The 13399-nt window shown below is 42.3% G+C and overlaps 1 protein-coding gene across 8 annotated transcripts in view; it reads right to left on the bottom strand.

Annotated features, from left to right (window-relative positions):
* Nucleotides 1-6194: 6194 nt before the first annotated feature.
* Nucleotides 6195-13399, bottom strand: part of LOC129718245 (putative uncharacterized protein DDB_G0282133) — a 113272-nt gene continuing 106067 nt past the window's right edge. For 7 of the 8 annotated variants that reach the window (XM_055668825.1, XM_055668826.1, XM_055668827.1 and 4 more), the window contains exons 6-10: nucleotides 11820-12158; nucleotides 9472-11757; nucleotides 9195-9407; nucleotides 9108-9125; nucleotides 6195-8875 (exon numbers count right to left, since the gene is read on the bottom strand). In XM_055668825.1, the coding sequence (XP_055524800.1) occupies nucleotides 8665-8875; nucleotides 9108-9125; nucleotides 9195-9407; nucleotides 9472-11757; nucleotides 11820-12158 (3067 nt within the window). In that variant the 3' untranslated portion in view covers nucleotides 6195-8664. The remainder of the gene's footprint in view (nucleotides 8876-9107; nucleotides 9126-9194; nucleotides 9408-9471; nucleotides 11758-11819; nucleotides 12159-13399) is intronic. The other variant, XM_055668824.1, reaches the window with a different exon arrangement.

Genomic DNA, 13399 nt, shown 5'->3' with positions numbered 1-13399 from the left:
GAGTGGTATATGACATTCGGCCATTGGGACCACTTTTATACCTTTGGGTTTTCCAGTGATTGCTATACCTTTCTAGGAGAAAGGCAAAAATGGAGAGCACTTTCTTGTTTTTGTAAATAAACAAAGTTTTAGATATTGAAAACTTTTACATTACATTTTCAGTCTACTTCTTTGTTTACTCCCATTAAATATTTTCACGATTTCACGGAAACTTGATCAGTGAAATGTGAGCCGTTGGTTTCATGCTCTCTCCGCCTGTTTTATCACCTACAAGCTACGGTGTAGTCGACATAGCTAGCGCTCGAGATCAGCCAACGCCCAGGTGTTACTAGCGTAAATCCAGTTCCTCAATCATTACCTGGTTCCAGTTCTCGTCATTGATGCACTTGATTTTTCACAATTCAACGGATTTGACTTGGGGATTAGGATTGACACGGAGACCTTTGCTCTGAACGCGACAGTCTTCATACTAGGCAATACGTGCCTCAACACCTGTGACATTCACATCGTTGGACTCAGTGTCTTTGGTGTTTTCAGCTTCTCAGATCTCCTCAAATACTGCTCCATCATAATTTAAATGGCAGGTAAGTTTGAAACTGTCGCTGGACTACTTCCAAGGTGTACTAGAACTGTAGTTCGTTGTTCACAATGATGAGTTCGTCGATGTAACACACCTCTTCAATTTTCAGGAACTCCTTATTTTCAGATCATACACACGGGAGCCTTTTGTTCCCTCCTCAAATCCAGTCATGTGTCTGGTCACCTCCAAATCTAGGTTCCACTAGTTCTTCTGCTAACCTTGAATCGTCGACATCATACCTTTTTGGTTACGGTTACTCCGGACAGAACTTCGCGATGTAACTAAACTTGCTGCATTTCCTACATTGCGGGATTGCGCCGAAGTTCCTTTTTTGCTTCGATATCACTCTGTTCACGCAGGCTTTCACGGCTCAGCACGGTTCTGGGTCGGTCCAAATGGGCTAGAAAAGTAGACCAACTTACTGCGTCAGGCCACCTTCCTCGAAGGCGTTGTTGAGCTTCATCCAAATTTCCTAAGTTCGCTTATATTAATGAACAAGCAACTTAATTTTGAAATGAAATGGCTTGGAAGCAAACTGTTCCTGCGTTTGACATGCATCCTCATCGAGCAATTCCTCCAACTCGGTGTCTTGGCCCCTCTTCACGTGAACAATCGTCGCGTTTTAATCACCGTTTCCATTGAATGAAATGAGAAAAATAACACTTCCCGCAAATGACGATTACTTCGCACAAAATCAGACATTTTTACACAACTGAAGGTTGAACGTGTGGTGGGGTACAGTTCACCCTAGCCTCTAGGTAGCTACAGCTCTGAGTGAAACAGAAATTGACATTCCGATTTTTGTTCAAGCCAATTCGAATGATGCTTTCGACGAGGTTTCGAAGGTACTGCGAGTCCGAATCGCCCCAAGCTTTCTGCAGAACTGCAAAATACACGTGTTTATAGAGCGCAGACATTTTCAATTGGTTCCAAATCTAAGCTGCGTAGTCCATTAATTTAATATAGGTTGGCCGAAAGAATGCACGTTTGTTTTTTTTTTTTTTTTTTTTTGTTTGGGGTCGTTGTCTTGCTGGGAAGTATGATTATTTTCCAGTCCGTTTTCAAGCACTCCTAAAATTCTCGCTTACTTACATTACCAGTCAGCTCCAGGCCGAAGTGTTCCTTGCTGTGCGAAGTAGTCGTATCCATTCAATTCGGTCCCTGGCTGCAGCTCGCCAGTCATGTCGTCTGCGGAGGCCCCGGAGTTCGTCTTTCACTTGATCGAGCCACCTTGCTCGCTGCGCGCCCCGTTCCAGTCTGGTCGTTATCAAGAACCATTTTCACCGGGTTGTCGTCCGACATCCTAACGACATGCCCAGCCCACCGTAGTCTCCCGATTTTCGCCGTTTGAACGATGAGTGGTTTTCCCAGCAGCTGGTGCAACTCGTGGTTCATCCGCCTCTTCGGAAACCCCAAGCGTTGGTCCTCCACGAGCATGGTCCAGGTTTCGTGGCCGTAGAGAACTACCGGTCTGATCGATGTTTTGTAGATGGTTAACTTCATGCGGCGGTGGATTTTATTCGAGCGGAGCGTCCTCGGTAGTCCAAAGTAGGCACGATTTCCTGCCATAAGGCGTCGACGAATATCCAAAGCGATGTTGAATAGCAAGCACGATAATCCATTACCTTGCCGTAACCCTCTTCGAGATTCGAAGGAACTCGAGAGTGTCCCCGAGACTCGAACTACGCACATCTCTCGCAACCTAAATTAACAGCCGTCACAATGCCGTTGATTTGGGTTGAATTTCCTCCGACAAACCACGAAAAACAGCTCCAAGCCATAAGTAGAGTAAAGTTTACACTCAAAAAAACCAAAAGCTGGTTGATCAGCCATTCTCAGTGTCCATGCTTCATGATCATAGAGGGCCAGCGGGATAATCAGTGTTTTATGGAGTGCGGAACCTCAGCTGATTATGAAATCCGTGGAAGACTCTGTTTGCGGCCGCTATCCGCCTCATCATCTCATTCATGGCCCACCTCATTGTCGCACGTCACCAATGTACCAAAAGAAATAAATTCGTCGACTACTTCAAAAGCTTCCCTCCTGAAAGCTCCAAGGGCCTCTCTCACCGCTCTACGGTTAATGACAATGATGTCGATATCGTCCGCAAAACCTGGGAACATATGGGACTTCGGTATAATGGTACCGTTTCTCTGAACGCCAATCCTCCGTACAGCACCTTTCAATGTGATGTTTAACAATAAGTTGGACAGATGATGGATGGATGGCACGATACAACTATTCGCTCACGACTTTGAAATGCTCGGCGGGACTGCCGCCCCCCCCCCCCCCTCCTCAACTGTCTTGCAGTTCTTCAGCGATTTAACTAGTTTCTTCTGATCTGATTTCGTCACCTCATCCATTAATGGTAGATCCACAACTTGGCCATCATTCTCAATATCAATCCTGCTTCTTTCGACGCCTCGGTTTTCCTCGTTGTTCAACAACGCACTAAAATGTTATTTTGAACGCCTGGCAACCTTTGATATATTTTTGAAGCCCCTAGCACCTCCGCAAGAACACGCTTCCAATGCTGACGTTTCTTCCGACGATGGAGTCTCTTTTCAGCGGCTCTAGCTGCTCGATATCTCTCCCCACTTTTCTATGTCACAGTCATATACAACATGTGACCTCTGGTGCGGTTCCTCTTATCTCCGTCGCACGCTTGGACTCAGCGTCAAACCACTTATTGGACGTTGTGTCGCAGTTGTACCCAACACTTTTCGTGCTGTGGTAGTGCTAATCGTGCTAATCGGTCTGCTCATCGATCCGCTCATCAACTTTCTGCGAGTACTCTCCAGCTTCAAAAATAAATTACTCGTGAACCGTACATCTTAGAAACAAAACTGGTAAAATTCGATCACTGTGCCGGCTACCGTGGTCAATTGCGAACTTTTATACTTTTTTTCTTCCCTCTACACGCCTATTTTTAAACTGAGAATAAACCCATGCGTACAAGTCCCTCTAACATCGAACGGTATGATTCTACTAAGAATCGAACTCATGACCATTAAGGTGGGGCAGTGATCAATATTCCAGAACCATGGAACATCCTAGGTCTTCAGTGTCTTTAGCATAGTTGTTTAGCATCTAAAGTACTATTCTAAACGTAATTTAGTGCATACATAAAGCATTACTGTGCTCTTTGAAAAAGGAAATGCAAAAAAGTAGGTTGTCCCATACAAATCGACTTCCGATGAAATTAGGATTGTTTGGGACCCCAAGAGAACGAAAAAACGTGGTTTTGGCTTTGTGCAATCAGTTTTTTTTTTTACCATTCGCTTATCAAAGCGGACTATGTACCCGAGAGGCTGCTAGCTCCCCACAAAATTGGTATAAGAATTTACTGTACAAAAATTTCATTCTAAAAAAAACCTGAAAAAAACGGAACGAAAGTAAAAATGTTCAGAGCCACTAGTGCAATATTATCGTTCTGTAAATTATTTTTGTCAAAGTTGCGGTTGTGAATGCCAAGAGTAGGGCAATCTTTTTATATATTCATTTCATCCATTTTTATATATTTATTTTAGTATGTTTATTGTCCTGATCTAATCCAAGCTTTTAGTTTGTGTTCTAACTTTTCAATAGAAATCTCGTTTCAATCATTCGAATCCAAATCAAATTATCAGAATTAGGGACCGTATGCGTATAATGGACCCTGTGCGTATAGTGGACCCCTCTGGTATATTTTTGCATTTGTTTCTTGTCATTATCATATTTATGCCTTTATTAATATCTTTCACGAATAACTATAACATGCTGTAGATAAGGACGATATGAATTTTCCAAATTTCTGCAAGAAAATAGGAAAAATAACTTATTTTCATTCAGCATAGCATAACACAGCGGTTTGTAAGCCATTTTGTAAGCAGAGACAAATTATATTCTATTGTTTTCCAAGCGGATTGTGTGTTACAAATATGATCTTAAACATGTTAATACCAAGCACTAATACTAAATTTTACTCTGAAAACCTTGAAAACGAAGAAAAAATTAAATAACACTTATTCACTGAGGATTTATCAAAGGCATAATTCAGGTTACTATGTTGCGTATTTGACAACCCTTCATTTCTGTTAATTTATAAACAAAATCTGTCGTTCACGTGTGCATTGAAGTGAACGTTCGTGAGCAAAATGGGTAAAACCAATAAGTGTGAGTGTAATTACACGAAATTAGATGTGCAATAGTGTATTTTAGCGATCCAGAATCACGTTCCGATAAAAGAGGCATGTTGGCTGCATGAGCTCCCACGTTCAACCGTGAAGTATCGCCTTGAAACTTGGACTGGAAAATCAAAGGGCCCTCCAACTAAGCTAAAACCTTGGGTGCTATATTGCGCTATCGGAACTCGATCTTCTGTTTAGTATACACAAGCTTCACGGCCAACTGTTAATGTACACAACAATTGCGGGGTTAGCGCAACAATTCTACTGACACTAACAGTCTAAACCGAGCCGGGATTCCAACATACGACGACAGGCTCGTTGAATCAGCATCGTGGCCCAGCGTGCCCTAATGCTGTTTGAAATTCAAACAAACAAAACCGTTGTCTATGAATTCAATAATTTTGGCCTCCAAAACCATTTTCTGCTCTAGCTCTTTTTGCTATTTGTCAAGCTAAACATTCGAAATCCTTTCAAAAAAACCTTCAAAAAATGTGTGAAAGTATTTGAAATTGGAGTTCTTAGAATTTATATTTGGGATTAGCCCAATGAACCTTGGTATCAATGAAAAAAAAAACAACATTTCATGACCAAATATTATAATATGCGTATTATGGACCCGGGTCCAATATACGCATAGTGAACCCGGGTCCATAATAGGAAAAAGGGTCCATTATGCGCACATTAAGATCGGTAATAGTAATTGATATTTGGCAATAAAAATGGACTTGACCAAAGAATTTTTCATTAGATTAGGTAAAAGACTTAATATTTTAACCAAATATAAGAATACTGCTTCGAAAATTTGAAGAATTCGAGCCGTTTACATCTAAATTAGGCAATACATCTACTAAGGGGTCCATTACTAGCATATGAACCCTATCATCATTCATAAAAGCCTTAGTGTTTGAAGTAGATAATTATAGAAAAATAGAAAGTTGACTCTAGGAAGGACAGGGGTTTGAATCTAAGTTTTAAGTGCATAAATTACTTTTCGTTCTCGTCTTTTTCTTTCGGGCTTGTGCTGCAATTCCTTTAGAGAGTTAAATAACGAAACTACACTCACTGTATTTTTTGCACTTTCAAGTATGCACTTCACTTTGACACGAAAAACCTATTTCAGAACAAATTGAAACTTTTAAAACTATGAACAGGGAACTCGGTTGTAAAAAACCTAAAAAAAAACAAGTTCGCAAGAAACGCGTTTGGAGCCATTTTGACGGTCGCTCTCACCGCCTACTGTGTGTTTACTTCTCGTTAGGATTTTTTTTTCCTTCAGCGGACGAACATTTGAGGCATAGGTACCTACATGTACCTACCTTTTGAACAAAAAAAAAAACATTTACCAATTTACCACCAAACTTTTGAGAATTTACTTAGCCATAACTTTTTTTCTCGTATTTTCTACTCGAACTTTCGGACCGCAATCAGGCAGATGGCAGAATATCTAGACAATAGTATATGTTTATTGTTTTGGTTTTTGTCCTCCTCAATGTATTATTATTATTATTCACCATGGGTTGGTTATCTCGATTAGCATGGCCCTATTGTTTGTTTGTTTTGTGTTTTTTTGTTTCGTTTTGCTGTTTTGTATTAATTTAGCGCTTTTATGTTATTCATTTTTTTTTTCTTCTGACTAACCGTAATTTTTACCTTCAAGGTGTATATGTAATATGTTCCACTAATATGCTGGTGTGTGTGTTTGTGTGTATATATATACTATATAATCCCAATACAATGCCAAGCGAAGCCAAAATATAGAACATACGCAGCCGAGATTGATTTTTTGTCTGCTCTTTACGATTATGATTTACGATTTCGTGAGTGTTTTGAATACTTTGCGAGTACAAAAATGTTTGAAAAAGGAACGGGAGGATAAAGGAGATGAGTTCATTGATGTGTCGATTGTGTGTCTAACTCTGTTTGTTCCAAACGAAAATATTTCGCGCCAGTGCTATAGTATAGACTTAACATGCTTTGATTAAACGTTACCTTTTTGTATAACAAATTTTTCTTTTCAATGAGTATCTTATAATTTTCTATCGAATGACTACGAGCGTTTTGGGGTGTGCATGATTATTAAACAGTGTCGAAAGGGACAGGAAACTACTGTTCAAAGGTGTGTGTCTTTTCGCTCACTTCCTAAACAATTCTCAAGCTGAGCGTTCATTGTCAAAGCAGTGGTACAAACGAAAAAAAAAGGATTACAAGCAACTAAAAAACTAACAACAAAAAATTAAAACACCGAAACGAAAAAAAGAAAACTTTGTTTATGGCACACTACTTAATAAATTGTCGAATGAAAATGACGATGGCTTAAGCGATTAACGTAATGCTATTGGAATTGATTCGGATTCGATTTTCTGCCCGCTTTTTACTTCTTGCTGTCGATACCGTGTTCCTTATGGATTGCAACAATAAAAAAAAACCGGCGTTGTGTGTCGTTGATTTCGAAAATAGAACAAAACTAAAACGCAACTAAAACTTATCGTTGCTCATTGGTTTCACTTCTTCTGGTTTCTATAATTCGAGTCGTCAGGCAAAACTAAGCTAGCTACTGAACAAAATGCATCACAATTCACGGTTTCGGTGATTATCTCCCCCCCACACACACACGTTTGTTGTGTTCATACTATTGTTTCGTAACTCGTAACATCGTAAACCCCTTTTTTCTCTGCTTCCTACATGCTAATCACATTACACACATTTCGCTTGTCCTAATGACTCTCTCTGAATACCGATCGTTTTCTCGATTCTAATAACTGAACGACGCGCGCGCGATGGCTGGTAGAAAGAAAACAGAACGCTTGAGGAGATTAGCGCAATCACATCGCTAGTGTAGATTGCCCCTAGCTAGGAACTTGAAACGTGAAGTAGTTTTTTTTTTGTTGAGGAAGGAAGAGAAAGGTGAGTCATATCTTCGTTCGACACGGTTAATACTTATACAGTACAGGAGTGAAAAAAAAATTAAAATAGATTACAATAAATCATTTCGAAATGCACACTTTTGCCGCGGGACCCACGGGTCCCTGTTTCATACCTCTCTTAAGCTCAAGATTGTGGTTCGATTCCCCCCGTCTCGTTTTTTTTTTTTTCAGTACATCCTATTTAAATTTTTGCACATGTATGTTTTGTATGTGTATAATAAACATCTTAAATTTAATGACTTAGCTGTTTGGATTATTCGTTCAGGTTTTTTTATTCTTCTCTTTGCTTTGTATGTAAAGCGCGCCTACAAATGTGATGTGTGAATGTATATGTGTGTGTCAGAGAGTGTGTTTTTCATTTGTGTAAGCGGTAATTTCTAACAACTTTTATCTGCCACATTCGAGCATTTTTTCATCTAAAAAGATATACGAGAGTACAAATATAATTCTGATAGGATAGCGTAGTTTTCAGCGTTTGATTTGGGTAAAAAAATATGTATATGTTACTACATAGGCTAAAGGCTACACGACAAATATAAGCGAAAAGGGAAAAAAGCCTGAAAATATTCACATCCTTCTTTTTGCTGTTGTTTTTTTTTTCTCTACTACTACTGATGCTGCAACCTACATCGATTTGGGTTTTATTCTCTACATTGTTTGAGTGTGTAAGTATTCTTTCTCACTTTAGGATACTAATTTTATACAGAAAAAATACCTATCCTTGCTTTCACTGACTGAACCTCCAACTACTACGAGGATTTAGTAGTTAGCTTCTCTCTACGCCAATTTTCTTTTCTCTGTGTAAATCTGTGTGGTGTCTGTAGAGAAAAAAATAAACCGAATACAACTCCTAACGCTAAACACTTCACTTTTAGGACTATCTCTAAGCTTACTATAATACACAGGGGGAGGGAAACCCGGTGAGGCACCCCCATTTTCTCTACTTACAACTGCTGCCGCAGAATAGCAAATTTATCCCGGTTGTCGATTTTCAAGCTTCGCACGCTGCTGCCGCCTTCGGCCGCCCACCGATTGGCCGTTGCGGCGGCTGTTTGGTACTTGCTTTGCTGCTGATTTTAGCAGTGACTTTGGCAGAGGTAGGCGTCACCAACTTCTTCACCACCACCGCCTTCGCCACCGGCGTCGTAGTCACCGTTGTTGTCTTTCCACCAGCAGGAGTTTGACCGGAACCTAGCGGAATCCTTTTTTTTTTGTTGGTTCACATTGAAACGAAAAAATTACAGATTCGTGCAGCGAAGCATCGCCGGGGGGCGGAAATGGAGAGTTACACGGGTAAAACGAACACAAAAATATAGCGGGTTTCGAGAGAGAATTAGAGAAAGACAATAGAAAAAAGCAATAGGGGGAGAAACAAAAGAGAAAAAATAGGTTAAATCAACTGTTCTCAATCATGTTTGGGTTTAGTCTCTTCACCGTGTGCGGGTGGCCGGTCTGGAAATAGAAAAGAAGAAAAGAAATGTTTTAACAATAGTTTATTTTTGGTTTTGCTCATTCACTCACCTCGGCGTACCGACAGCAGCCGGGGAGGCAGCAGTCTTCTTCGGTGTCGTGTGCAGTAGCTTGCTGGGTGTCCTCGGGGCCGGCATGGGTGGAGTCGTCTGCTGGGGCGACACCACGGCCACATTCACTGCCGAACCGGCGTTGTACTTCTTCGGTGGCACAATGCGGCTTGGCGATCGTAGAGTTTTGCTCACCACCGGATCCGAGTTAGCCCTATTGAATCACATTGAAACACATTAAAAAAATTAAAAATAGCTGACACAAACAACAAACTTACCGCGTCGTCGGATAGCTGACAGGCCTCGGAATTCTCGACTTCATGACCGTGGTCGGCGTGTTGCCGCCACTTCTTGGATGCTGTAGTTCCTGTTTCAGCTGTTGTCCTTCCTTGCTTAGCAGTTCCCACTGTATTTGCAACCGGCGGAAGCGATTTGACTGAATTTTATCCTGCTTCTCGCGTTCAGTGCTGACAGGTGAAGTGACCGGCTTTTGGGGTGGCTTTTGGGCCATCGTCACCGACATATTTGGCGTGTTGGGAGGTGTAGAGAACCGAATATCGGTTGGCCGAAGCAGCTGTGGCTGCTGCTGTCGAACTGGAGTAGTATTGACTGCGCCAGTCGCCGGTGTAGCCTGATTGAAAGACACATTCTTGCGCTGAGATAAAGCCCGGCTCACCTCATGCCTTAGCCTGGTGCGATCGTACAGTTCTTCCAAGGGAGCAGTGGCTCCTTCGACGGTTGTCGTTTCCAGTACGTGGGCAAGTTCAGCATAGTGTTTCAGTTCAGTCTTCGGCACGTGGGAAAGGAAGTGCTCCGCTCGGAGACGTGCCTCTAGGTCGTCTTCAAGGCATTGCTGCTGCTGTTGCTGCGCTCGGTTCAGCTTACTGCTGACGGCTTTGTTCAGTTCGAGATCATTCAGTTCGTTCAGTTTGTTCAGTCGGTGATAATCGTCGGCCGATGGAAGCTTGGGAGTATTCGGAAGACGTGCCTGATGCTGGGACATGTTCGGAGAATTATTAACCTTCCTGATATTACCGGTATCGCACAATTCGTCGATCGATTGTTCCAAAATCAAATTTTCCTCAGAGAAGTTATAACACGGTTCCTGCAACGATCGTCGCTTCTCTACATTCGGTTTAACCTTCTGATTCTCCTCAAACATACTATTACGCTTAGCCTTGGCCGGTGGCTTAGAGGCTCTTCTTAGTATGCTCTTCGGAGCCACTCTACCAGAAGGCGGTCTGTCCGCCGAGGTAACCTCAGCCGGACTATCATACTGGTACACGTACAAATTGTTACTAAATCCTCCGCTTCCGGCACCCGGCCCAAGCAAATCCATTTCCGAATCCGTTAACATCGTCGACGAACCTCTGTATCCCGAGCTTGGCGGCTGGCTAGAGCTACCACCCGAGCTCGAACTGTTGTAGGTTTGAGTATTCAAAATATTCACACAATCACAGGTCACTCCCCGTCCGCGGCGCAGCGGCGGAGTCATGCAGAAAAGTGGCTTCTGCAGCGCCCCTTCCTCAGCTGCACTGTACACATTCGCCTCCGGAACGTTGCGCAGCAACTTGCGATACTCCTGCGGTAGCAGCGTAATCAGCGACTTCCAGTCCAACACATGTTTGTACTCTTTGGCCTTAATGTTCTCAATGTCATTCATCGAAACGGGGCGCGGTTTACGCAGCTGCGTTGCCCGTTGGCCGCAGTTTTCCTTGAACGAGATCGGCGATATCACGACATCGTTCTGTGCATTCAGAAAGCCCAGATCCGGCAGCACGTAGTTCGGGTACACAACGAAAACCGGAGCCTTCTGCTTATCGCCCAGTTTGTTCAGTCGATCGAGGAACGAGGGCGGAATGACTCGCACCTTTTCCTTGCTGCTGCTGGTCCCGATGAAGGACGTCTGCATCGATTTGGTAATCATTTCGATCGGAACCTTCGTCTTCGAACCGTTGTTGTTGAAGATTTGCGTCAGATTTTCCGACGTGCGACTAGCATCAGAGTTGGTGTCCTTAAAGCTATTGTTGTCATTGTTATTGTTATTATTATTGGTAATACTGTTGCTGACACTTCCGCTATTATTGTTCATCAGGTTGTACACCAGTGGATTGACGACGGGTAGATTTTTGTTGGCGATGTTCAGATTGTAGGACTTGTAGTTTCGCTTATGAGCCGGCGAGTTAAAATCATTCAATTTCGCTCGGTCCACCTTATCTTGTCCCGCTGCCGTCTGATCCGGTGTGCCATTGTTATTATTGTTGTTATTGATTTGTGCATCCAAACTGTCGAACTGGAACTCCTCCTCCTCGTGGCGTCCCAGGGTGGAACACTTGCCGGAGTCATTCATGCTCTTCTTGCGGGTACGGTCTTTGCTGCTAAGCACCGCAAGATTCGTGTTGCTGTTGTTGTTGTTCTCTCCCCCCGATGCACTGTTGGTGGAATCGCTAGGCCAGCAGCCGGATGAAACGTCCATACAGGTGTCGGTCGAGCTGCTCTTCTGTTTGATGAACAGCTTGACTAGATTGAACGATGGCTGATTCTGCGTTGGTTCCTCATTGCTGCTGGAACGGACAAATAAAATTAAACTCTAGTTTAAATCTGTCTTAAAAAGGGATACACTTACTTCAAGTTGGAATCCTTTAGCGGAATCGGACTCTCGGTACGGAAATCTGTCGGTACCGGGTACATTGGTAGAAGCGTACGCATCTGCTTGCCGTACGATTCGCCGGACGTCATCACGGCTGAGTTGCTGCTGTTGGCAGCCTGTGACACATTTAGCTGATGGTTTTTATCGCCGTCGTCATGATCAAGGGTTTCCTCTGCGCCATTAGTAGCAGCTTCCGCTGCCAGTAGGTCGCACCTTTCCTTCAGATCCGGCATGCTGAGACTCTTGCGCACGAAGCAAGTCGGCGCATGGCGGGAGATCTGATTGATCAGCGGATTGGTCGTCACCAGGGGAAGCCTAAACAAATTTAAGTGGATAGATTAGAATTATTGTCCTATTTTATGTTTGATACATTGAGAGTGCAAATTGAAATGCGTTCCACCAGGAAGCATTTTGAAATCACTTCTGTTTAAGTAGTTCCAGAATTAAATTGATTTTTCATTGACTATTTATAACGGTTCTTAATTACTATCGGAAAAGGAAATAAATTGATTTTAAATTCAAGAACAATTTAGCAATTGTACCTTTGAAAAGGGCTGAAGCATTTGATTTGTTTTTTCTTAAATCGATGTATTTTAATAATGCCAAGAGATATAGAAAAGTTGTCAGTGATTGCTTTCGGAAAATTGTTTGAATTTTCGATAGACCAGAAAATGCAAAAAAAAAACATCTCAAGGATAGAATAACCAGAAAAGGTTCGGCTAGGTCAGGCCGGATTTGAGAGGAGGGACAGAGGTAAAATATATATCCTAAATTGAGCTCAGAATTATGATACAAAGACTTAAAAATCAGAGCAGAAGAAATGCTAAGCTCAGAATAGAGAAAAATGCCAGCAATGCTTGGAAAAAAATCTTTAATTGACCTCATGTTCGAAAAACAAAGGAAAGGCTACACAGCGCTTTTAAAGGCCCGAGTAAGTGGGACAAATGGTCCTAAAATCCTAATCGAGTCATATTTAAAGGGACAATCTTAAACTGTATTCTGCGATGATCACCAGTCCAAAGTGGGCCGCTCCTCTGGAGTTCCTCAAGGCTCGGTGCTTGGACCTCTGCTCTTCTGTTGTTGTGTGAACTCAGGTATTGCTCAATACAAATGCATGCAGATGACTGTATATTCGTCAATTTGGTCCATGTTAACGTGAATTTATCATGATGATGAATGAAGATCTCGCAAGAATTCTGACATGGTCTCAGCGGAATCAGATATTCGTCAAAAAATCGAAAAGCAAAGCAATGTTTATGAAAAGTAGAATCGTAAAAGCACTGCAGCGCAAACCAATCTTTTACCCCCTCATAAAATCTATGCAAGCCGGTCGCATCGTATAACAGTTCTACTTCCACTGCCTGATACCATTCAAAGAATTGATGTTACCGGATTTCATGTTTGGCGAGCTACTCCACGTAAAACCTAGTGCATTCTCCATGGATAAGCTACGCTTTGTTTTCGGATTGAAGCGTTACGCTCACGTAAGTCAGTTGCCGAAAAATCTGATCGAATGTCCACAGGTGATTTTTGGCGTGTTCTTGCGCAAACTGATC

This window comes from Wyeomyia smithii, chromosome 1 (assembly GCF_029784165.1).
Source record: "Wyeomyia smithii strain HCP4-BCI-WySm-NY-G18 chromosome 1, ASM2978416v1, whole genome shotgun sequence".
NCBI lineage: Eukaryota > Metazoa > Arthropoda > Insecta > Diptera > Culicidae > Wyeomyia > Wyeomyia smithii.
Note: the sequence above shows the minus strand (reverse complement) of the source record. Positions and strands in the feature narration are given on the sequence as shown.